The 25,816-nt window shown below is 44.8% G+C and overlaps 3 protein-coding genes across 4 annotated transcripts; 2 read left to right on the plus strand and 1 right to left on the minus strand.

The window, feature by feature from the left end:
- Positions 1-2,917, minus strand: LOC144101112 (uncharacterized). Its single transcript, XM_077634141.1, has 4 exons — positions 2,763-2,917; positions 2,361-2,516; positions 1,856-1,950; positions 1-153 (listed from the first exon to the last, which is right to left on the minus strand). Exons 1-4 carry the CDS (start codon positions 2,815-2,817, stop codon positions 31-33), a joined length of 429 nt encoding a protein of 142 aa, XP_077490267.1. The 5' UTR covers positions 2,818-2,917; the 3' UTR covers positions 1-30.
- A 167-nt stretch (positions 2,918-3,084) lies between these two features.
- LOC144101111 (THUMP domain-containing protein 1) lies at positions 3,085-7,234 on the plus strand. The gene is made up of 4 exons (XM_077634140.1): positions 3,085-3,514; positions 4,223-4,366; positions 5,074-5,334; positions 6,509-7,234. Exons 1-4 carry the CDS (start codon positions 3,323-3,325, stop codon positions 6,959-6,961), a joined length of 1,050 nt encoding a protein of 349 aa, XP_077490266.1. The 5' UTR covers positions 3,085-3,322; the 3' UTR covers positions 6,962-7,234.
- Positions 7,235-8,681: 1,447 nt separating this feature from the next.
- On the plus strand, positions 8,682-24,749 carry not (ubiquitin carboxyl-terminal hydrolase nonstop). 2 transcript variants are annotated; one of them, XM_077634142.1, is made up of 12 exons: positions 8,682-9,013; positions 10,073-10,205; positions 10,763-10,876; positions 13,630-13,731; positions 15,569-15,741; positions 18,254-18,401; positions 18,661-18,763; positions 19,435-19,523; positions 21,715-21,760; positions 22,606-22,932; positions 23,387-23,536; positions 24,295-24,749. In XM_077634142.1, exons 1-12 carry the CDS (start codon positions 8,894-8,896, stop codon positions 24,335-24,337), a joined length of 1,548 nt encoding a protein of 515 aa, XP_077490268.1. In that variant the 5' UTR covers positions 8,682-8,893; the 3' UTR covers positions 24,338-24,749. The 2 variants fall into 2 exon arrangements, with proteins under 2 accessions (XP_077490268.1, XP_077490269.1); XM_077634143.1 differs by having other exon boundaries at positions 8,685-9,013; positions 10,763-10,843.
- The last annotated feature ends 1,067 nt before the right edge of the window (positions 24,750-25,816 follow it).

The following is a 25,816-nucleotide window of genomic DNA, read 5'->3' on the forward strand; positions in this document are numbered from 1 at the left end:
TCAGTTAACAAAAATGAATTTATTAACTTTTTAGGATATGTGATACTCCTCCTCAAAACGACGGAAGTCTTCATCTGTGAATGCCGTAGGTCTTTCATCATCCTCGAGTGGTATGTCAGCATTTGACCTGTGCATCATGGAATGCAAGCCAGCCTGAAAAATTGTGCAAAGGAGTTGATCATACTTCTCCATCTGTAGATACTTGCTAGTCAAAAAATTGCCAGAGAAAGAAGTGCATGCCGTGTTTGGTTTTATGGGGGTTCAATGGCCCAAGGAGACTCGCGCTATGAGGAGCGCCATAATGAAGAGCTCCAGACAATTACAACCACCTGGGGTTCTTTAACGTGCATCGACATCACTGACATCGCGCAGCACACGGGCCTCTAGCATTTTACCTCCATTGAAAATTGACTGCTGCGGCTGGGATCGAACCTCCATCTTTCAGGTCAGCAGCTTATGCATGCCATCTGTCCTGTCTGTCAGGAAGAAAGTTGGGCAAGATGGTATGGTCTAAGCGGCAAGTGCTAGTGGCCTAGGATTTTGCCTCTGAAGGCAGCAGAAATGCCTCTTCACATGACTTGGGTTCATCAAGAGTCTAGCCACAATGCATTGTGTACTAGCTGTTCTTGGAAAGTGGCATTGTCCTGACACAGACAACTAAAGCAAGTTTTCAGTGACTGATTTAGAAAATAAATGTTCAAATTATCAGTATCAGGGTGCACCAGAAAAGCATCTGAACATAAAATTCTTTCACCGCACAGCAAAAGTTAAGATCTCCAACACAATTCTTTTCGTTAGACATAATGAACAACTTGGGGACAAACTGGAGCAATGCTGTCTGCTATCACTAACAGTAGTCATTTACAACAGCGTGTAGATGCTGATCCTGTTCTGCGATCATTGCACAACTACGCAACTGCTTATGTCCTTCTCAGCAGACTGTTCTGTACTTTGCACAGCCAATAAAGCAACCTTGCAGTTGCTATCAACAACAGCATGCAGCTCGTGACAAAAATTGAGCCTCTCGAAAGAATAAAGAGACGGTTGTCAGAAAGAAGGTAATGCTTGATGACGATTGGATACACTGAAAAGCAATATTTCAGCTAGTATACTCATATGCAGACATTCAAGCAACTATCTGCGACAACTATCTGCGTTCCCTTGAGATAGTGAACTACTGCAATCTGCAGAGTTTGCCTTCAGACATCATCTTGCACTGGCAAGAAAAATGTGTTACCGAGACGGTATGCAACTACTATTGTATTCCTCTGCCCGATTTCCCCCCCGTGCCATGTGGTGATCTTAGACAGTGTTTTTTTTTTTTTTTTAACTCTGCCAAGGTCAATTTCTGTCTTCAGAATACACTTGCAAGGACTCTGCTTTCTTCCGTTTCACTTGTTTTCTTTATTTTGATTCAGTTGGTGTGCATACTGCAATAATCCTTATTCGTACTTCAAGTTTATCAAGCACACAAGAGAAAACGCACTGAACATGGAAGCTAGATAGAACTTAAAAACATAATCAAAATGCAGATAAAGAGAGTGCAAAAGGTACTGATTACATAATTCACTTTGTGCACTGAATTGTACCTATAAAATTACATCTAACTGCATGGTAACCAGAGAAAAGATTTTTTTCATTACTGTGCACATCTACTGTGCACATCTACTTTGGCTATGCACTGCATTTTCTGCAGATAGCCTGCACTTGACATCAGTGGTATCACGGTGGTGAACCATGCATAGCTTATCAGGTTTTGATTTTGGTAGCCACCAACAGCTTCTTTATGAGTCGCTCCAGACACATGCAAGAGCAGGTAGCGGTTAAAAAAAAAAAAAAAACTCATGACACATACCTTACTGATAGCCCTACTGCAGGTCTGTGACAGCTTCTGAAGGGCCTTAACATTGTCTTCCATGTAGTCTGCCTCCTGTTCCCGCTTAAGCTCCTCTGCATTAAAAAATATATATACATACAGCACATAGAATTAAGTGACAAGCAAAATGCACCACAGGTAACATCCACATTTGCACTACTTTGTGTATTTACAGCCTTATAGCACACAATAAAAAATTCGGCAGACATATCTAAGGCTGCATACGTGGGAATGCAAAAGCATGTCATGGACACAAGACATAGAAGCTTGCTACCGGTTTGCGAACTGAGTTTATTTATGGGTTTTTCTGTGCCTAGTACTAGTATTGCTAGTATTGGTACTAGTATTGCTTTCGCATTAGAAAGAAACGAGCACTTAAAAAAAAACGGCAAATAAAGAGATAGTACTGTTGTTGGTCGACTACAAACTCTTCTCGCCAGCCATGACACACGAAACAAAAGTAAAGACGAATTAACCGGATTACCTATAATTGCTCGGGTGCGCTTCTCTTCATTGGGCAACGCCTTTTTGCGCATTGCAGCTTTGTGCTTCAAAGGCTGGTTCTTCGTTTTGTGAAGATTCGACGCTTGCTGCGCACGTCGATCTCTGCATTTCTTCTTTGACTTTTGGTTCTCGCGAACTGCGTTAAAAAAAATTGTGGCAGCACAATACACAGTAAAGCAACAACAATCAAAATTTGACGACACAAGGCACTTAACACAAGGATCAACCCAACTGAAAAAACAGTATGCGTACACCATTCACGTGCAGTTCTAGCAGTCATCGAAACCAGCAGTGCATTTACACGGCGTGATGCCATTGCGTGTGCCATCTCTCATGTTTCTCTCATTATATATTTGACTATACTAAGTTTAATACGACCTACCTTCTTCCAAGTCATTGAATAAGTTGAGAGCTCTCCGCACCAACGAGGCTGACATCTTTGACAACAGCGAAAGGATTGGGTTGGCAGAAAGACGTGATTGACATGGATTGGCGTGATCACTATCACCAAAACTAACCTAAGAAATGAATAGGCTGTTTTTATTCTGCCAGTTTGCATTTAAAAATCCCGATGTTTAGACCTCTTAAGTTGTTTTAAACTTTTTTTAGGCTACTAAAGGATGTTTCGTACTAAACAAAAGTCGGGCCACCAAGTTTTTTAGTTTTGTTTGGTTTGTTTTCTCCTGGCTCTATTTTGGCTTCTTGCTTTGCATTTGCGCAGACGTGCGCCGCGGAAGCGTGTTTGGACGAGGCGGTGTATTTTAGATTTCTTACCCAACTTCGTCGACCTCTCGACTTGCGTTTGACTTTCATACCGTTTGTACGCAACTTGACGAATCTAGCGTTTGTTAGCAACACCGAGCGCGTTTCATAAGTGAGGCTTTTTTCGCCCTTCTGGACCTCTCAGAACTCAGCTCAGAACTTCGAAGCGCAAAGCCCATCATGAGTGCTGGTGGTGAAAGCAAGAAACGCAAGAAAAACTATTACAAGAGCTTCTCGAAGAAACGCCGAGTGGGCACTTTGGAACCCGAAATGACTGGTTTTCTCGTCACCTTCGAACGGAGCGAGTTCCAGGCCGTGCAGGACTGCTACGAGTTGCTCAACGAGTACGCCGACAAAATCTGGGGACCTGAAGTTCGTGCTCATAATTCCACTTGATTCGTCGCACAACCGCTTTTTAATTGCTTACTGAGCTCGTTCATAACTGAACGTTGTTTCACCCGAGATTCGATGAGGCGTTTGCTGCGGATTGCGCTCAAACCCATTTAAGCGTTAATTTGCAGCTTTATTTCGTAACTATCTCTCACCTCTGTGTGCGGGATGAAAATGGTTACGGCCTAATATGCAAAATACGACTTGTGCCCGTACAGTGTAGCTGTGCTAAACAAAAAAAAAAAAGTACTTGAACTGTAGCTGACAGACACATGTGACATACAGCTGCAGTGCGACATCATTTTTCACAAACTCTTTGATACGGACAACCTTCCTGGCCTAAAGCTGCACGCTTTCCTCATTTTTACGTGTACGTAAAAATAAGAAAAGTAGTGCAGCTCAGGGTTTGGGTGTCCTGAATGTAATCTGTTAATATTTAAGCATGAAAGAAGACATAGGAGTTTCAGTTTAATGACAAGGCTGCTTGACAATTCGAGATGCTAAAGCGGCTAGTGATCACTTGCAGTTTTTCAGTTAATGGCTTCAGTACTGTTCCCAATTGTTTGTTTTACACGTGATGTATGAAAATGAAAGCGGGCTCCTTTCTTTGTGCATTTATTTTGCTCTTTTTTTCGTCGTGTGTTTGTATTGGTGTTGTATATTGTCTTCTGCTTTCTTTCCATCTTCAAGAAACAAGAAGAAGCAGACAGCAAGCAGTCGATCGAAGATGACTTAGCTGCAGAATTGAATGAGCTCAAGGAATCCAAGGACAAAGTTCGTCGCTTCCAAAAGTTGAAGACTGATGTAGCTGGAAACTTTTTCGTATCAACAACGGTGAGAAAAACCAATTAATGACTTGTTGATGTGACTTATCTGGTCACCAAATGGGACAATCCTGGTTTGCCTTGATGCTGAAAGAGCTTGATGCGATAATGCAAAACAAAACATATAACTTTACTGTAAGGGCAGGCTGTTTGACTGCCAAACCGTGATGCTTGGAGACATAGTTGCTTTCAAAGTGCTGCAGAAGCACTGCATGAAGTAAAAACGTGACAAAGTTTTAGACTTGCGCCTAGACCATGTGCTGAAAGCTAGTTCTAACCAGCTCATTATCCCTTGGTGCTCCCTTTAATTGGTGCTGTAGTTGTGATCAGGGAGGCAGCATTTGGCCTGTGAAAGCAGTGTCATGTTAGCAATTAGTTGAAATAGTGAGATCCTAATAGAAATTAGGAAGAAAAAATGGACTTGGTCAGAGGGAAGGGAAATGAAGTCGGTGACGGCTGAAGGACATGTTGATACTGGGAAGTTTGCTGCGATCGAGTTTGCTCTGATCGGGTGCCCATAGGTGGTGCAGAACATGAGTAGTTGGAAAGAAATGGGAGAGGGCTTCGTCAGGAGTGGATTTAATGTGATCGATTAATTGGGCATGTCCTAATGAAGCTTCGCGTACTTTTAAACAAATCATTTTCATGCTGCAACCTATGGTACAGGGATTGTGAGGAGACGGATGATCCGCTGATATTCTCCTGGAATGAACGCAGGTGGACGACCCTGGACGTCTGTTGACGGCTATCTTTGAGGACCTGAAAACTAAGCAAGAACAGCGGAGCCGATTCATCCAGCGTCTTCTGCCCGTGCAAACAACGTGTAAGGCCCAAATCGACAACATAAAGAAAACGGTGGAAACGGTGCTTGCCTCCTACGACGACTCTGCTACACCTGAGCTCACCTACTTGGTTGCTGGGAAGATTCGCCACAACAGCAGCCTGCAGCACAACCCCATGCTGCAGGATATAGTGCAGGTCAGTCTTTCTTAGCCATTCACCTCACTTGGCTATGCTGTTGCATTTAAAGGATGTCAAAATTAGTTATCTTTCTGAAAACTAGAGTGCATAGTCTCCAGACCACATTTTCTATGTTTCATGCACATTTAGAAGCATTCTTCACAACAAAAATGCCTCGAATGACACTGTTCATCCCTTTCGTTAGTGTGGCAGACAAATTTGATCTTGTGTTTGGAGCATGATGGCCTCGCTTGCTTATGTGCCAGAAAACCCAACATAACACAACACACTACTCATGTTTGCCGTGCTTTCAGTGCTGCTTATGGAAACATAAGAAAATTATCTTTGGTGGTGACGTTGGAGCACTGACAGCAGGGCCAAAGAAAATACAGATCCAAAGGCCATTACGCTCTACTCGTGCTAGCTGTGAACCATGCTTGCACTTTATATAGTTACATGCTTACACATCACTGGTAAACTTCAGCCCTGTTACAGCAAGATTACGGGGCAGTGATAATTATTTCGCTTTGAGTGTTGTTTTATTGAAGTCATATGGTACGGCAGCCATGAAGCCCTCAAGAGGACTTGGCTTACAACGAGCCTGGGTCGTACAAGTATGCTAGGGGGTTAAAGGGACACTGAGGAGAACCCTATCAAAATTTTTTTGTTAGCAATATCTGATAGTTCTGCATTTCATGGCTTTGTTGACGCTTGTCCGGGAGCGAAAGATGCATTTATTTCAAAGAAATTTGGATTCGAAGTTGAAAAATTTTTTCCCGCCGCTCCGATTCAAACTCGAGAACTCTTATGACGACACAGAACGGAGTGACGTGAAACGTGGCGTAAACGGAGACTCCGTGATTTCTGGCAGGTAGCGGTGCGGTGCGCAACCTTCCTTTGCAAGCCTCAGAGATTCGTGACATCCATGAAGTAAGGAAAATTCCTCCATGGTGGCACCTCTTGTCCTAGGAAGTCATCACGCTTGTACTTGCGAGATTGGCCTGTGGTGGCGATACCTGTATTTTGGTTCTTGCTATTTTCTACATTACAAGAGTTTTGTTTTCAGGAAGAGTGGCGTTTTTGTGATCAGGAGCTGGTATCCTATGGATACAAGCCAACTTCAATTTCTCCTCAGTGTCCCTTTAAGGGTTAACAAGTGATGATGACCGTCCATTGCAATCTTGTGCTGCAGGTGGTAAAGGTGGCCAAGCCTCAGTGGACAGGGGAGCTGCGCAAGCCTGACCTCGTGCTCATGCTGGACGTACTGCACAATGTGTGCTGCATTTCACTGATGCCTCGCTACCTGGAGTTCAGAAAGTACAACTTGCTGGAAGTGACTAAGCCTCAGCAAAACCCAGAGGAGCCAAAGGATTCCCATCCAGCAACGGACGTTCCAAAGGACGTCGTCGAAGATAAGGACGCAAAACTTAAAGACGAGAATAATGCACCTTGTGAGAAGAATGAGGAGTCACCAGGGAATCAGGACGGTGCTGGAGATGTTTCCAGAAGCGCCACCGCAGAAACTACAGACAAACCAGATGATGGCAAGCCTCCGTCAAACGAAGACAATGCCGAACTCTCAACAGTTGCATTCGAAGGTGGCGACGCGGATTCAGACAAGCCTGCCGAGCCGTGTGGAGATTGAACCCCTTCTCGACAGCTGTTGGAAGTTGGATGTCCCTTGTGGCCAAAGATTTCAGGATTCACCAAGTCAAAAAATGTGGCATTAAATGGCCAAAATTATATCATTGACATTGGCAAAAGTCTTGCCAGGTGTTTTTATTAGCTCTTGTGTACTTATAATATTGTTTTCCTCATGTTTCATCACTCTCTTATCTTGGCTTATATCACTGTTGGTTTTGTCATTCTGGCTGAAAGTTATCAGTCATGTGCCGAAAATTAAACATTTGTTCACTGAGGGCTGGCCACTGTTCTTTTGAAAGCATGAATTGTTTGCTTGCATTCTTACATGCATGTGTAACTCTGCAGTATGCAGAGCATTTACAGCGGTGATTATTGGGAGTCTGAAACCATGTGAAACCATACGAAAGAAACAAGAGATGACACGAACGGGTGATCGCAGGCGCTTGTCATGTTTAGGATCGCCGGTTCGCTTTGTTAAGATGATGCGATTAACCTCCAGCTGCACGCGCGTATGGTTTTTAAGGGCTATCACGGGTTTATGATGCGTTTTTTGGTTTCAGTGCTCGTGTCGTCTCTTGCTTCTTTCACTTCGTCCTGTGTTTTGCGCTGCTTTAGGATGAACCCGTTCCAACTTGCCCAGTTTTCTGTTCTCGTTATCCACGTGGAACCTTTGCAAGCACTTAGTATACTACACACTTGTAAAGAGTACAGCAAGGAAGCATGGGAAGCCGTGACAGCAGTGCAACTGAAAGGGACGAGAAGAGAGATATGCTCGACGGTGTTTTCAATACTCATTATCTTTGATTGTTTTGCGTTTGTTGTCCGAGCTTTGTCGATAACATTCAACAGCTGGGTCTGTTTTTGTGTCCTAAGCAGAAACGTACTAAGAAACAACACAAACTCCCGGGTTGGCAAGTGGGACAAAGCATGCCTTTCCTGCTTGTCATGCAAGCAGCATGCCAGTTGCGAGACATGGCATGGAAGCTTTGCCTTTGCCTTCTATGTTTCTAGATCTGCTGCATGCCCAGCGGACATCGTCAGTTGTACTATCACTGACTATGAAGTGGGTTCACAGGCGATTGGATGAGGAGGGTGCATTATATGTACCTAGGAATGTGGAAGGTTGTGAAGGGGGGGGGGGGGGGGGGGAGTGCTTGCCTTCAGTTTTCTTATTTAGCAGACTGCCGTGTATGTGCGCCCTCTGATACGCTGTATAGCTGCCTAATTTATTGCCGCTCTTTTGTGTAATATGGTGCAATAATGAGAACAAGAAAAAATATTCTCATGTAAAGTGTATTCTTTTTCGGCCATGGACACCTCGACCACGTCGTGAGGGAAGGAAGAGAGAAAGGGGCGCTGTACGCAATCTTTAGGGGGCTAACCTCCTCTAGCCACTCCGTGAGGGGTGAACGCTGCAATTAATGCTGCTAAACTCCATCATCATAAGCCTGAATCGACCGCTATCTTGTCAGCGGTACAGTGACAGCACTGACAGGCGACTAGTTCCATTGCATCAGTTGCGTCATTGTCCGTCAGATGGCAGAGGGTGACATAGTGCACCAAGCGCCGCTAACTTCTTGCCGGTTTGTGCGTACGTCTATGGCTCTACGGCTTCAAGCGTACCGGCATGGTAGACGAATCGTGATAGTCCTCTATAGCATTCAGAGTATTAAACGGGCACAAAAATAAGAAGAAAACAACACCGTATCACAGACGCCGGCATCGCTCTCGGCTCGCGCTTCTCCAGCGAGTAGGGATTCGGTAGAGGAACCGGCCCCCCTTCTTTTGTTGGCCGACGGGCGAATCTGGCGTCACGCGAAGGCCGCTCGTGACGCCAGCGCTTACACACTAGGTCAACGCCTTTGTACGTCCATGAACGGAGTCGCGAATCGCTGAGAAAAGCAGCTGTCCGGCTGCGGCACGGCGTCGCAGGATGAGCGCACATGGCTGCTCGCACCTGACAGCTCTCAAAGAGACCAAGGGCACCCAAGCCTACCGCCTGATCCATTCCTACTTCGTCTGCTGCGTGTCGAAGGAAGCCCGAGCCAAGAAGGTGGGCCATGACGCGCGGCCAGCATGTCCTTCCGATCAAACCGCGATGTGTCGCGCTTCCTTTTTCGTGGCGTTCGATCGGCGTTCGGTAGGACCGAACCCGGCGTCTGTGGTTTGCTCTCCGTTTTGATGGAGCGACGCATCGACTGCGTCTCAACTCCCGTCATATAATACTGTGCCCGCTTGGGCGAATACGTTGTCGAAACTTTGCGCGCAACTACGGTTTTGTCAGTTACGACGGCTGCCAGCTTGATTTGGGAATAAGAGTTTTTGCGTTTAATTTTGGCCCTAGTGCTCCACCTCCTTGCTTCGCTGTTGAAACTGAACTTGTTACCGGAGACGACTGTGCAAGGTCAAGTTCAGGCTCGCGAACGCCAGGAGAGAGATCTCGCATAAATGCGTACATGCACGTCACCTAACGTTGGTTTCGTCTTGCAGTACGCTCTGTAGAGAACAAAGACACGATCAGTCTCATATCGTATAATTGTAGGGTTATGTGTGTTTAAATTTCGATGCTGCGACTACCTACATATTCTCTACACTTGAACGCTCACACCTGCGTTCCTTTTGTATCTACTACGTACTACCTTGTACCCCGCTGCGTAGTACTGCGTAGTAGGGTTCCCGGCGTAGTTTCTTAGCCGTTGTAGCTACAGTGAGCTGATACGAGTCACGTGACACTGAAACTAAGCTTTCTAGCTACACTTTGAATTACTCTAGGCTCCTGGAATGATTAGTAGCTTGGCATGCTAAGCTCCAAAGTATATTCATTGCATTACCTGATTCACACAAATATTTAGTACCCTGCATGCTGTAGTGACACAAATCTGCCTAAACCACGGTCACTTAATTTTGTCCAGATTTTGGGTAAAAGTTTTAGACTTAACTTTCAGTGTCGTATATTTGACTGATGGTGTAGCAGTCATGAACAGTTTTGCTGTTTGAAATGAGTGTTGTAATGTATTGTAAGTACACTTTGATGCATAAAAGACTAATCGGGTTGTGACTTTGTCAACCTTTTTTTTTATTCATCCGCTGTGTGTTTGCATATTATGCACAGGCCCAACTCTGCGCCTGTCACACTTGTCATGCAAGAGGTCCACGGCTCCATGCATGTCTTCAGTGCGTGTACTTTGGTTGCTATGGAAACCGGCATATCCATGAGCATGCTCGTGCCAGTCAGCATTTGTTAGGTAAGCACGCACGTGCGAAAATTGTACAGTACATTGTGGCTTTTGTAAAATAGTTAACATCAGAGGTTCCTCTTTTCCTTATTGTTTTCTTCGAACAGCATCACAGTGATTAACAATGTGTGTGCGCAGCTGACAAATGTTCTTTGTCAGCATTCGAACATTGTCACTTCTTGAGCTTGGCACATAAGTCATGAATTTTTTTTTCTATTGCTCATAGGCTGTGCTGGCTCATCAAGTGTCACAGAGCTAATGCTAGCGAATGCAGACAGAAGATAGGAAAAACAATGATGCAAAATTTACACTTCACACATTTTCCATTTTGAAGAAACATTTTTTGCATGTGTGTGAAGAAATCCTGATGTGGTGTCTCTCTGTCTTGAAATAAAGACTTAACATTTGTGTGATAATACCTATACATACTTAATCAAAAACAAGAACTGCATGCCATTTTTACTCAGTGAGATTTACATTCAGAAGAGTGATAAGTTATTCATTTTTTGTTTTCCTTTTGTGTGCTAATGTGCAGTGGCATGAACATGTTTTGTTTGACTTTTCAGCTGTTGACATCTCATACGGAGTGGTGTATTGCTTCACATGCGCTGACTACGTGTATGATCGGGAGCTTGAAGCCATAGCCCGTAAGCATCGCCGTCGATGTGCTCGGCTACTGGGTAAGAATAAGGAGCCAGCTCAGTGTGTGTGAAGCATAACATGCTTGTTAGGTCTAATGTGGTTAGCAGTTGGCCATGGAATCCACAACACAATGAAAGCTGGACGAACCGAACAAAACCTGGTGGAACTCATTGGTTTGCTCCTTTTCTCTGTGAAGAAAAGCTAACTTCCTAGGAATAATATTTAAATATATAATAGTCTTTTAAAAAGTCCAGATTTGATGTAATTCATTCACAATGTTCTCATTGTACCTTGGTCACCATGTATGCTCGTAGCCTTCTCCTTGTTGATGCAGCTACATTGCAGATAGGGGTTGGAGTTTAACCGAAAAAAAGAAAGGTAAACAGACATCGAATTCATTTTTTTGAAAGTGTTTTAACCAAAAAAGGCCTGAATCCTTCATATGTACACCATAGCTTGCAAATTTTTGGGTATGGTTTCTAGTCGATCAGAAGCTAGACAGAATTAAGAAGTGTGGGAGGGAGGAGCTTGGTGAGACTATGGGATCATTGGATTAAATAGTGAATTTGGACATTTTGAGGCATTGATCCGCTATTTTAGACACACGCCAGGTTCAGACCAAGAGGCGCCACTGCCCTGTCTACCAGCGTAGTGCCTTTTGCTCACAAACTGTCATCACCTTATCAGAGCTATTACTTGGCTAAAGAATTTTCTCAAGGCATGCAAGGGCGCTCGCACCATTTGTAATAATAACAACCCACCGGCACCTTAACATCATGCAGAGGCGTCACAAAAAAGTGTCATGTTCTGGCTTCCTCACTGCTGTCACTTCAGAGCGTCGGAGAGGCACTTCTATTACTACGGTCATCTCCGGGCTACATGATCGGAAGCCCTCTGACTCATCCTGGATTCTTTCGGTGGTCGCTTCGTTCTTTCCAATCTGAAACTTAGTTCTTCTGGAGTGTTTTCTGCTTGCACAGATCATTTCGTGAGTGAAGGTATGAGCAGTGTGTTGCAAGCAACAAATACACTTCCATTTATCACAACCGGGTAAAGTTATTTTAATTTGAAGGCGACCAGAGAGAAAAGCCTGGTTCCACTTGCCCAAGCGAGGCTAGTGTATGTGTTGCTCACCTGTTGCTTTTGCCTGTTTTTTTTAACATATACTTTGTTTTTCGTGCAATCCAGTTTTTAAAAATAAACTTCTACTTAGGATTTTGTCTTATGGCCCCATCACTGAGCTTTCATGCTGTTACTTTTTTTCTTATGGCAGTAGTATTTTATATTGCAACCACTGTTTTATACATGCTAATTTGGGCTTTAATGACTGGCACATAGAAGTGCTCTTGATAACAAACAGGTCAAGATAAACTATACGCTATGTTTGAGCGAACAGGGTGCTACATATATTGAGGAAAATGAACGAGGAATACTTCTGAGGAAAACAATATTTTTCGAAAAAGAAACCAAAAGTTGTGATTTCAAATAAACAACAGAAAAAAAAAGTAGAATTTCAAAAATAGAATAGTTGACTCATTTAGGATGCCAGAAGTGGGACATGCCTTAATTAACCATTGAAAAGCACTTGGGTTGATCTTTAGGAGTATAAAGCAATGGACTCTCGATATTTACTCATGGGCAATAGCCAAGTTCTTTGGAGGGATTGGGGGTACTGCATGGCTTACTTCAGGGTTTTGTCAAGTGATGCCACCACTGGCTTGGATCAGGCTTGTAAGAATAGAGCTTGTGCATGTATTATGCTGGAATTTTTGCGCATGTAAAACACAGGCTTTGTAGGACCTTGTGTGCGTTCAGGGTTGGTATTTTCTCAGTAGGATGGTTCTCAATCTGTCGATGAGTGAAAAGATGGGTTTAAGGGAATTTGGCTGAAGCTTTGCGGAAGAAAAGGCCAAAATTTTGGTCTCCTGTTGTTTAAAATAGTTTTTTGTTGAAGACGTGGTGGTGTTTGTGGCTCATATCCATTAGTAAGATCATGGGGGCACCTCTAATGACAGATTGGACAGATGTGTACATTTGTTCATTTGTTCATCCAACGAAAAGGAGCACAACACGGTGATGAACTCTTCGAATGAGGTGAAACCATGACAAGTGGCTTAGGACATGCCAGATTCAAGACTCCTAAGGGATAACGCGAATAATTGGGGGAGGCGAATGGTGGTGGGAGGGTGGCGAGTGCAAGGGCTTGGCATCACCCCCCCCCCCACACACACACACACGCTTTTAACTCATCTGCATTACCACGAGCCATCAGATTATGGAATGATCTGCCAGACAACATCGCTTCCGCGTCTAATCTAGAATCTTTCCATTCTAAACTCATCACATATTTCACTGAAACCGTCATTTAGCACACCAACGTTCAAGTCTATTATTGTTCTTTGCTTTGCTGCTACACTCGTGCCATTCGGATGTTTTCTTACTTATGTTTGCTTGCCATGTTTCCGTGTTTGCCTTAATCGCGCTTTGTTTCCACGTTCGGTGAGCACATTATCCTGTATTGTAGTGAATTATTTTGCGTTGCGTACGTTTCCTTTTGTTTCCTTTGGTTATTAATGCACTGTATTATATCTTTTTTTCGCCCCTCTTACACAATGCCCAATGGGCCTGTAAGGAATTTCAAATAAATAAATAAATAAATTCATGGACATAATTTTCTTCGTTCCCTCTTTCGGAAGCAGCAAACTGATGAACTGATAAACACGTCTCGGCGATGCAACTAAAACAGGGACCATGAGCAACAATGTACATGAGCAGTTTGACTTCAACGCAGGTCTCCAGGAGTATTACCACCACTGGGAGCCCAGCAGCTTTGAATTGGACCTGCTTCGCAGAAACCCTCGACGGAAGCGCATTGCGAACAACTCGTACATAGGTGCGTCCCATGTCGGCTTTCACCGCTGCATATCAGTGGCATGATCTCGGACGAGCTCAGCTGGCCGCACAATCTGCAAACAGTTTGCTCTTTGCTTTGCCTGATAGTAAGGACAAGAACCGTAGGAAAGGGCCACGCGCTTTATCGGGAACCTTTGAAAGGGTCGCAACGAAAACAGAGCAGGAAAGCTTCGTGTGAGAAGGCTTGTTTTCAGCTGGGTGAGGAAAAGCTGTGATATACCTTTTTTTCCCGCTTAGTGGGTGTACATTTTTGTCAATAAAATGGCCTTGATTTCAGAGGTACGTTTCTTGCATGGAATAAGATTCATCCTTTGGTCGATATAAATTTTTTCTAAATTTTAGTAAGTATTGTTTGAGTTACATCAGCAACATAAATAACCTTAGTTATGTGCATATATGCACAATTTAAGGCTGCCTTCCTGCACTGTGGTTAAATTTAAAATGTGCGGGGGGGGGGGGGGGGGGGGGGATTCTAGATGGTTAAGAGGGATTCAAGGGAGAGGTGCTTGCCTGAAATTCATTGTCTATTGAGCAAAGTACATGGCTATTCTGTGCTTTTTTTTTTGCTGCCTATGCAATGCAGAAGACATCCTTGCAAAGTGCTTAACATGTCTACCGAATGCTTGACTGTTGTGGGCTGGTGGTCAGAAGTACATTACAGCCAGTCTGTGCGGTGGCTATTTTTGGTCATAGCCTAAGATATTTCTGGATCTGACACAGTAAAACCACATTTATTTGGTCTTCACAAACCTCGTTAATTCGCACTAAAAGGGAGTGGAAAAACATCCTAATTATCCGAATGTCAAATTATCAAACGGCCCGCCTAAAACAGAGGAAACGCATTTGTGTGAAATTAAAGTTTATTTGGTGAAACCTTGGGCCTTGGTCATATCCTTCCAAGACGAAAACTCTGCGAAAACAATGATTTTCTCTGTTTCGTCAAATGCTTTAATTTGTGTACACTATTGGGAGCGTCGGAAGCAGGTCTGCTCCACGGTGGTTAAGGCATCTGTGGCTTCTTTCATTTTGCGACGCGATAGTGCTGGAGCTTCTTAGTGTGGGACGTTGCACAAAAGGGGGCTTCACCTCATAGACTGCGGACAGCACGTGACAAACGGAGCGCTTCGGTGCACTGGGGTAACAGAAATACCACGCGGTCGGAAGGGGCGAGAGATGTGCACATTGGTGCTGGAGCGGCACGCCTCCTTAAAAAAAAAAAGATCGACAAGGCAGTTATCTTGGCTGGCTGGCTGATATGCATGTCTGATAGTCCCTGTCGCTGAGGGGTTAGCGGTGGAGCTCCGAAAACGAAACTGCACGACTGTCAACACGCCTGCCGCTGCGTGCACGTGAGAAGGGAGCAGAAAACAATGTAATGTGTGATTCGGGTCCTGATGATGAATATTGGGATGATCGCTTGTCGAGGAGGTCATGCCGTCGTACGGCACTATTTCAGGAGCTGTTCGAATAAACCGATGTCAGTCCCAGGCCACCCGAATAAGCTAGCCTCCAACGGTATGAGCGTTTGGCGGTACTCTGGCGGCAGTCAGAATTATCTGGATTTCCGAATTAACAGTGGTCGAAGCTGGTGCATAGAAATAGTTTCACCATCATTCATCACCACGTTGTCACTAAAACCACCAAAGTCATCATGAACATTGTAAACACCTGCAGCAGCCAGATAGGCTGCACAACATGTTATGTTGTTATGTAGCATCGCTGTGTGTGTCACATTTGCATGTGCTTGCAGTGCAGTCTCTGCCCCTATCAAAAGTTCACCTTTTTTGTTTTTGTTCTTCCCCCTCTGTGCCAATCAGGTCTGCGTGGCCTCATCAATCTGGGTAACACGTGCTTCATGAACTGCATTGTCCAAGCATTGACGCACACCCCCCTGCTGCGTGACTACTTCCTTGCCGACCGGCACGTGTGCCAGTTTCGCGATGACCCTGCCATGTGCCTCGTCTGCGAGATGTCCAGGCTGTTTCAAGAGGTGATATATCTGCCGCACCGTGTTCATGTTGTTTTTATGTCCTGTGGAATTTAACGTCCTCATTCGTAGGGTCGTCTTTGTTGCATTATAATGTGGCGTTTACATTATCTTCAGGTTTTAATGTCCCAAAGCTACATAAGGGCTGCAAGTGATAGTGTTGTGGAGGGCTCTAGATTGGTATCAGTTACTGGTTTTTGCTCTGTTATATAATGTAGTACGCCTGTGTAGGCACATATATTTTGTCTTGACCTTTTTGTCACCCTGAGCATTTGGTTTACCAGTTATTAAAACACTAGTGGTTGATAATCTGGTAAAGAACTCATACCCATGCTTGCGGAAAAATATACTATCACAAAAAAAGTAACAGAAGTTTAATGAAGGACTTTATAAACCAAAACACAATTGGAAGTTGATTTTGTAAAATTTCGTTTGCCATATTATCACAGGGTTGTTGCACTAAGTTGAGCAAGGCGGCTGAGCGGGACTTCACATGCTCTGCGTGTTCATGACACCGATGGAACTGCCACTTCACTGTCGCGATGTTAACGGCATGAATTTTTCATGATGCTTTTATGCATGGTTTCGAGTGTCCTTACATACAGCGGCGAAACTTGATTAACCAAATAACTTCCTAAAGCGGGGGCTACACGGGGCGTTTTTCTCCTGCGATTATCGCACGTAAAAAAAAAAACGCACCTGCGGGACGCTGGCCAGGCTACATGAGGCGTACGAGCGGCAAACGCTGCCGCAGTGTGGCCAGACAAGGCAAAAATGTTTTGGCCACCACTAAATGAACGATCAATGCTTATATGTTGTTTGCTTGATAATTATTAAATTAGGCAATAAATATCCTACAGTCATGCCTATACACATTTTCAGGTATGTTTAATATTGTCTCGATATTTTTGTGGATGTTCAGCGGAGAGAGTTGGCCAGAAATGTTTCATCTGGCAACCCTGTGCGACTGAAATGGCAGTGCGGATTGGGCAGACTTTATATGTGAGCTTCGTTCTGTGCATTGCTTGTGGCTCTCGTTGCTGAAAACTAATTTTAAAAAGAGTTTTCATTTACTTCGAGCGGATGGCAAGCGGGAAGGGTAACTGCGAGGGAAAACGCGTCGCTTCTATTCTTGTGACCGAAGCCAGTGTCCATGGGGGTGCATCGGCGTCTTCTGTTGTTAAGGAAAAGATTATTGCTGATGAAGATGAGGGACCTAGAAGACAAGCAGAAAATAAAGAGGAAATTCTGGGTGCACCCAATCTGGCAAGCAAGAAAGGAGGAGGGTGAATACCACACCACGTCGCCGTGGTGCTGACCAGCGAGCGCGTGAAGTGGTCAAGGGACGCTGAGACAGCTGGCCACTGCCGCCGAATACAGACGGAAGTGAATCCGGCAGTCACTTCCGGTAGCGTTAGACGCGCGCGCGCCGTGTCAAAATCTAGCCGCTCCTGATCGGCGGCAGCGGGCGTTTTTCTAGATGCCGGGCGTCAAGTCTGCGCCGTCGGGCGTCAAATTTGCGCCGTCGGGCGAAAATCGCCTCAAAAACGCTCCATGTATTGCGGGCTTAAGGGAGTCCTGGCAGGGAAGGGTGCTACATGAGCAAGCATGTGGTGACGAGGTGGAGCTCCCAGGACGGAGAGGCACCTAAAATAGCAGAGCAATCCCTCTAAACCCAGAACTGGGCTACTTAGTCCATTGTTCCTTTATTCATTCCTTAATGGTACTTAATCCAATCTCACCACTCCCGTGGCTTCCACAATTTGTTAATTTTCTCCTTTGAGTATAACTCCTGTCTGACTGGCAGCTTGCTGCAGTATACAAGTCAAGGTACTGACCTTTTTTGATTGAAACCAAATCTTAAAATATAATTTGGCATGCTTTTATCATTCTTTTCTTTTGTTTGTTAAACTGAAAAGTCTATTACCTGTTCACAAGGAGGTCAATGCAGCTTTTTTCTTTCTTGGCATTCTTATAATTGAGCATAGACAGTGGATTTTAACCATAAAAAAAAGCTTGCCAAAGGCTTTCTACGTGTAGGGAAGGCTTGTAGGCAAGCGTGAAAGCATCTTATTTCAGTTTTAAAACACGTGCGACCAAGCTCGATTGACTTTCGGAATCTGTTGCAAACAGCATTTGCGTGACAAGAAAACAGCAGAGTGAATTAGTGAACTAAGCTAATGCTATCCCAGCTGTTCTGAAGATGAATCGAAATAGGCAGGGCATGTAATGCAGAAAGCAGATAACCAGTGATCCCTTAGGGTGACTGAGTGGATTCCAAGAAGGGCAGATGTGGCAAGGAGCATTCCTGATGAGATCAGAAAATTTGCATGAATACGGTTGTCAGAGATCATGGAGGACAGAGCTAATTTGAGATCAGTAGGAGGTGCCCTTGCTTGGTAGAGGACATAGATGGACTGATGACGATGATGATGAACTGCATCAACTGCATCTGCACTGGTTGCCAGCTGTGGCTCACTACTGCATCGCACCGTTTTCCCTTTGTCCGGCGCAGTTCTACTGCGGCAAGTCCAGCCCTCACATTCCATACCGGTTGCTGCATTTGGTCTGGACGCATGCACGCCACCTGGCCGGCTACGAACAGCAGGACGCCCACGAGTTCTTCATTGCCACGCTTGATGTGCTACACCGGCACTGCAAAGGTCAGCTAACACTGTCATCTTCCACTGTGCCAGTGGGTGCCGTTCGTGCCCAGTGGGCTTCTGGCATGAAGAAGCCTAAAATAGATGAGAATTTAAGCACTACCTGCTTGTGCCTGCTGGTATAGACAGCAAATGTGGTGTCCAGTAATATCTTATTGCCAAAACAGGCTGCATTAATTACTCTCAGGCTGTCTCATTCCTTGCATATTGTGTGCTGTTACTGCAAGCTAGAGCCACATTGGGGCCCTTTGCGATGCAGGCACCAATGGGATGTCCACCACAAACCCGCATCACTGCAACTGCATCATCGATCAAATTTTCACGGGTGGCCTGCAGTCGGACGTGGTGTGCCAGTCTTGCAAGTGAGTAGCCGGCTGTCTTAGCTGAAGGGGTAGCTGCTGATGTGTGTTCAGAATGCTGCATGGCACAGTTAGGGTACCTGGAAAGCTTGAGGTCAAGTGTCACTTAGAGATGACCTTTGATGGTTTTTTGATCGGATGCTTGCCGAATTAGGTCATGAATAATTGGAAGCCTGCATAGTATGTGCCGTTGCCAGACGGGAAAAAAAAGTTTTTTCACAACAGCTGTAACAGCAGTGCCATCTCTGGTCAGCGGCATTAAGGACAAAAGCAGGTGGTGCAAAGAGCGAGAGAGAGTACTTGTTGCTCCCTCGTGGTTGAGAGATGGTGGTGCTGGTACAGCTGTTGCAAAAGCATTTCGCTTGGTGTCCTGCACAGTGCCGTCTTAGAAATAAAATAATTGTGACTGAATGAGACTCGCCAAAGTGTAGCTAGAAAGAGACCAGACCACCAAATGCCACCCCTGTGTGAAATTTGACATAAACAAACCAACAGTTGGTACAGTAGGCCTTGCTTAGGCTGACATTGTGAAAGGTGTGTTACATCAATTGATGTATGGTGTTTGGCTTGATGGGATTTTAGTCGACACAGGCTTGCAGTGTGTTTTGTTTGTTTGTTGTTTGAAATGTGCCTATGTGGAGAAGAAGAGATGCCATTCTTCTCTCCGGTTACAGGGGCGTCTCCACAACCATCGACCCATTCTGGGACATCTCTCTAGACTTGGGTCCTAGTAGCCACCTACAGCAGCATAACTCTTCCTCTGGTGAGATGCCTTTCCTTCGAATCTGCCTGGAAGTTGTGCATTGTGCCTTCATGGGAAAAGTAACAACAGCTGCACTTCTTATTGAGGGGCATTCTCAGGCAGAGTTGCTTTCTTTGAATGCTTCTGAAAAACATTGCGTAAATCTTGCTAGTTTCGATCTAAAACGATGTATCCCGTTGTTTTGAAGTCATGATTCAGAAACGCTGTTTCAAAAAAGGTGATTGAAAAAAGATGCCATCAGCCATTTTTTCTTCAGTTACGAGGCTGTTCACGTACCCAACAGTACTAGCTTATGCTCCCTTGGCAAAGCAGGGAACAAAACATGGCGGGTCTAGTGAAACTTATATTCCTAAGTGTTTATCTGTGTCTGTGTTGTGAAAGCCATGTAACATCATGTGACAAACATGAAAGAAGCAATGCCATCACCCCATTGGCTTGACAGGTTGCTTGGTCTTGCTCAGTTACGAATTGGAGCCTGTTTACTATTAAGTAAGTTGGGAGATCGTGTGATAAAATCTCCCGGAAGCTTCTTTGGTTCTCATGCCCTGGAAAGATTGGCAGTACTCCGGCCAAATACAGAATACATACACGGCTTCATGCATACAGGACTGCACATGGGACTGCACGCAGGACTGCACACAAGACTAGGCTGCATACAAGGATGCACACAGAGCTGTTTAAAATATTGCACATATGTGCATATCTACATACAAAGTATCTATATCTACATATTACATACCTATGCATTAGCTCCTACATGGACCCTTCCAAGAGTGCCGCTGGCTCTAGCAGGAAGTTGTGTTCTAGAGGGTTCGTTAGTGCTCTAAGGAATTAATCACTATTCTCATGAGATCCACACCTAGGCAAGTGTGCTGGTAGTCATTCGCAGTGCGATCCTTCAGAAATGTGCAGGCCATAAACACAAGGCACTGGCACTCTGGACTGACACTTACCATTTCCTCTTGAACAATGAATAGTTAAGATACAAAAATAGTCGAACAAGGAGAAGGCAGCATGTGTGAAAAATGGCACAGCTCTCCACTTTTGCATGTCTCGGCCTCCAATGTTTAACTAACTTGTCTGTTAGAAGAAAGCATATTTTGTTCGAGGGGTATCATGCTACCATCTCGTAGCCTGGAAGTCTCATGATAGCCCTTGCTGCTTGTGCATGAGAAAACACGACACCGCACTTAGTAACACCAGCCAAAGAATGCTTTCTTTACAGTCAAACCCAGATATGGCAACTCAAAGGGGATTGCGAAATAGTTGAACATATCGATAATACGACGCATAAAAAACAGTAATAGATAAGCTTATCTGTAACCTGCAAGTAAGAATGCATTGCACTCACACTATTAATGTGCTTCTTGCAGCGACATGTCGCCTAGCACACGGCTCACTGGGCGTTGAAAGAACTAACGTGCTTTGCGTCGAAGTTGCAGCGGACAGTTCTTTGGAACTAGTCACTGCCTGTCACAAGATGTCTAATCCTGTCACTGGAATTTAATAATCACTCATTAAAATTGGGTACATTTGGTTCCTGCAGTACCTTCAGCAGCGAGGGGAGTGAAGCACGTCATGTGAGGGTTGCCGTTAGGCTTTAGTTAGGTTGGCTTCACTGCATGACAGCGATATGGTGTGGAAAGTGAGTACATTGGACCAAAGGCCGCCTTCAAGTATGCCTGACGGTCACCTCATGACTTGGTTCCACAGCACCAACGCTGCCAAAAGGTGCCCAAGGCTGTGGAGCTGCCTTGTCTCAGTGTGCGAAAAGTAATCAAAGATCGTCATTAAGGGAAGTGCCATTTCCAGGGGCACAAGACGCACTTCGATATATTGAATAGCCAGTGAAATTGTAGTTTGATATATTGCGCGATGCTGCTATACTTTTAAATAGTATTTTCAAGGGGATACTAGGATACTAACTGTCTGTCCGATATAGCCAATAATTGGAAATATCTGGCTTCGTTATATATTCGGGCATGATTGTCTTACCACGAACACAAGCTGTGCTATTTTAGTCTAACTCTTTTGATTTCCTTCTTTGTCAAGACTAGGTGAATTCAAGAGTACTCCATTGGTTTAGTTGGCCCAGCATGCTATTGTCATATTGAGTATTCCAAACATAGTATTGAACAGATGTGAAGCATGCGTTTGTTAATCATCTAATTATCTGCGGTACCGTTTACAGAAGCAGAGGATACAGAACCAACCTCACTTCTGGATTGCCTAGAGAGGTGAGTCATCGTGTCGTGTCTTTCTGGTTATTTATTTCATAAAGATGAGAATAGTATGTCCCGGCTTCTAGCACAGTTGCATCACAGGGAAAGCTCACTGAAGACAATTTTTGCTTTGCCCAAAGTAATAATCAATGAGCCATTGGAATGTGGATGTTAGCATCAGCGTCATGTGTGAACATAGCGAGCGTATAGGCTTGGCCCTGTCTGAAGTTTAATTGTGGTAATAAAAAGTGCTTGGTATCCAAAGGTTAGAGATTGAAGTATACTGTTGTGGCTGTCCTTATCATCTAAACATATTCCTTGGGATGTGTCACATTTAAGGGCCTTAGGAATGTTTCTAAAACTGTCATCACAATATCTAGCTGCCATTCTTGGTGGTGTTATATCTGTAGTATAGAATCAAAGGTATTGAAATGCTAGCTGCACTCGCGTCGAACTGCTCATCATGCCCAGTTACTTCATTAGTTTATTAAAGGGTGGTTGGTAAGGCATAAATGAGACAAATGTTTCAAGTGCCACAGGTACTTAGAGCAACCCTGGGCAACAGAACTTGAAAAACTACAAATGAAGCATCGTGCTGTTTTTTTATGACAAAAGCTTGTCTTCCCATTCCAGGTTGCCCTCAGTAGAAAACACAAATTGCAAATTTTTTCATGTCTTGTGTTCCTAAAGGAAGGAGATGTTTTAAAATGTTGGAGAAACTTATTTCTTTTAACATTTTAACCTAGCATCTGGTGCATGATAGCCTCGGCCGCTTATGCACCACAAAACCCAACAAACAACAGCAGCAGCATCAATCAGGGAGGTGTGGCCCTCCTCATCCTTCGTGTTATGGTGCACAGGTTCACCCGCCCCGAGCACCTGGGCAGCTCTGCCAAGATCCGGTGTGGCCGCTGCGACAGCTACCAGGAGTCGACCAAGCAGCTGACCATGAAGCAGCTGCCCGTTGTGTGCAGCTTCCACCTGAAGCGCTTCGAGCACTCATCTCGCTTCCACAAGAAGATCTCCTCACTGATCAGCTTCCCTCAGTATCTGGACATGAGCCCTTTCATGTCCGGTCCCCGTGCCCCCTCCTCCTCGTCTAATTCCTCCTCCTCCACATCCTCATCTGCCAAGGGCCATCCCACATCGCCTTCCAGTGCGGTGCCACAGCCTTGCCACGACAACAAGTGAGTTGAGCTTCCTTCTAAGACGGGATGGAGATCTAGTCAAAAGGAAGGACTTCCCTAGCTTGTTGTTGAACGGACCATGGGTGGCTTTGTGCAGCAGAATAAGCCTTATGAGACCATGATATACATTAGGCTTGTGTTAAGACGAACTCAATTATAACGAATTCTTGGGCAACATGAACATTGCGAGACTGTTTGGGTAGTTCCCATGGGATTCAGTGTGAAAAAAGAAACAAAAAGTCTGCCCAAGACGAACGTCTTCGCGTGTCCTTCAATTGGTTAAGATGATCTTTCGCGGCGACTCTGCAACGGCACGTGCGGTGCGTCTGCACGGCCCTGTCAAGGAGATAAAAAAATTTTATATAAAATGCCCTCATCCTCTTTGCATCTGTTAGTCCTTACCTAACAGGATCCTAAAGGGCTCTTACAACTGCCCTGTAAACCTGTGGTGCAGGTATTGCCTGTTTGCTGTGGTGAACCACAGTGGAACCATTGAGACAGGTCACTACACGGCGTACGTGCGGCAACATCGGGACCACTGGTTCAAATGTGACGACCACCTCATCACCAGGGCCAGCCTACAGGACGTCCTTGACTCCGAAGGGTAGGCATTGTGGTGGCGCTGCCTCTGTGCTCATTCTGTTTTTTTTCTAGATGTAAAAGGGGTAGTAATGCATTTGCTACGACTGACAGTTGTCTGACCCCTTATCTGACAGGACTTCCTGTTTCTTCTGACCACACACACAATCAAGCACCTCTTCCTTTCAGCTCCATGTGGAGGGATTTTGTGTAACTTGCAGGGTGGTGCAGCTATGTGCCTTCGTTGCATGTTGAACTTTCTGGAGGTGTATGGACACCACCCTTATATATAGTATGTGGTGTGTCCGGATGCATAACTTTGGTGCTAACTGTTGGACCGGTGTAATCTAGAGGCTGTGTAGACTACTGCAATACAGTGTGCCCAATTTGGAGTAATATATTTTGCGAACTCTGTGTAGCAGATATTTTATTGCTGCTGCCTTGTCATCAGATACTAATTTTTCCGGCCAACCTCTCTGCCTTTCCTGTCGATAAACCCTCTCTTTCTCTTCCTGCAGCTTTGTGCTCCATTCAGAGAGGTGTTGCATTTGGAATTGCTCCAGCTTTTTCTGTTTTCTATGAAAAGTTTTATTAAAAGAGCATTATTGAAGATTTCTTGATTTCTGCACTGAGACTCAACAACTGTGACGGCATGGAGTTGAACAGTGCACTCATAAGTGTAGTCTGTAACTGCACTAACCTAATCTTATGAAATCAGTGATGTTACTTGTCCTGAAATGCTGTCCTTTAATCCTGATTTTCCTTTCTGTTCTTACCTTCCAGGTACTTACTGTTCTATCACAAGCAGATCCTGGAGTACGAATGAAGGAGCTGTGCTTCCTTGTTTCCTGTGTTCACTGTCCATCCCTTGTCGTCTGTGAGGAGAGCGCAGAAATGAGAAGTCTTGTGGAAAAGTTGCGTGCATAAATGTGATGCATCTGTGTGTGCACGCGTGTGTAGGGACATAATTTCTGAAAGTGCTTGTTCCGTCGTCACACTTTCACTTGTTGGCCATCCGTGTCTCCCAGAAAACAACACGCAGATGTCCCCACTGGGCTTCTGCACCGTCAGCAGTCTCTGCTGCTCCTGCAGCATTCAGATTGTGAAGTGTGTGTGATCTAGGTTTTGCAATTCCCTTACAACACCCCCTTCTTTTTCACCACCCATCAGTACTGTCCTCTGAGCTTGGCAAAAATGTGCCACCTCATTTGCTCAATAAATTATTGCTTCCTCAAGTACACGTTTGGATTGACCATGCACTGCTTGCAGCCCGCCATGGTAGCTCGGTGGGTTGGGCATTTGGTAGCTGATCCCAAGGTCGCAGGTACAGTACCAGCTGCGATGGCCGCATTTCGATAAAGGTAAAATGGAGGAACACCCGGGTGCTGTATGATGTCAGCAGTATCTTTCAGAAAAGAAAGCGTATTTGTAAATTTTTATTGGCAGAAACGACTATAGTTCTTGGGTGGCGAGTGCATATGCAAGCAGCCACATCTTTCTGAGCAGTCATGGCCCGGAATTTCAGCGAATTGAACATTGAAATAAGTGTTGTTTGCTTGGTGCATACTCTCGGCGGAAACAGTAGTAAAGAACTGATAGAATAAATGAAGGAAAACATTCACACATTAGAGGGTTCGTTACCGAGCTCGAGACTTGCATCCGCGCTTGGTATGCAGGCCACTATACGGAGCTTAGCTGAACGTTTTGTCACACTTGGCGCAAACTATTGTTCATTGCGTCCACTTTCGGCTGCGGCAATTAACGCGCACTGATATTAGCACTCCAATGTTCTCAGAAGCCAGAAATGTATGCAAGGAATAACAGGCGGACTTCTCACTTGATGCAGCCGACCACTGGCAACAGCCAGGTCTGTCTGGCAGTACTCCCGGCAGCGGTGAAAATGAACTGTGCCGGAAGAATCAGGGTTGTGAAAAAGTAGTAGTAGTAGTGGTTTCATTAAATAATAAAAAAAGGAAGGAAAAGATTTTTGCTAGCCCCGGCATCTGCCATCTATACTGAAGCACCTGAGCTGGGGCAGCGGAAGTAAAGGATAACAGGCAGGATGGAGAAATGAAATGGAAGAGAGGATAGGGGGAGAGGTAGTATACACAAACTATTTACACAATAAGAAATGCGTTCAGGTTGTGCGCGTGATTAGTTCATGATGCAGCAATAAAAACGCGCACAGCACTATGTCGTGAAAAAGCGCAGAAAAACTGTTCTCACGACACCCCTAAGAAGCCAATCGGAGACGAGTACCGGGAGAATTTCAACTGGGTAATTAATTCTCCTGGCTTCCGGTATA

This window comes from Amblyomma americanum, chromosome 8 (assembly GCF_052857255.1).
Source record: "Amblyomma americanum isolate KBUSLIRL-KWMA chromosome 8, ASM5285725v1, whole genome shotgun sequence".
Classification (NCBI taxonomy): domain Eukaryota; kingdom Metazoa; phylum Arthropoda; class Arachnida; order Ixodida; family Ixodidae; genus Amblyomma; species Amblyomma americanum.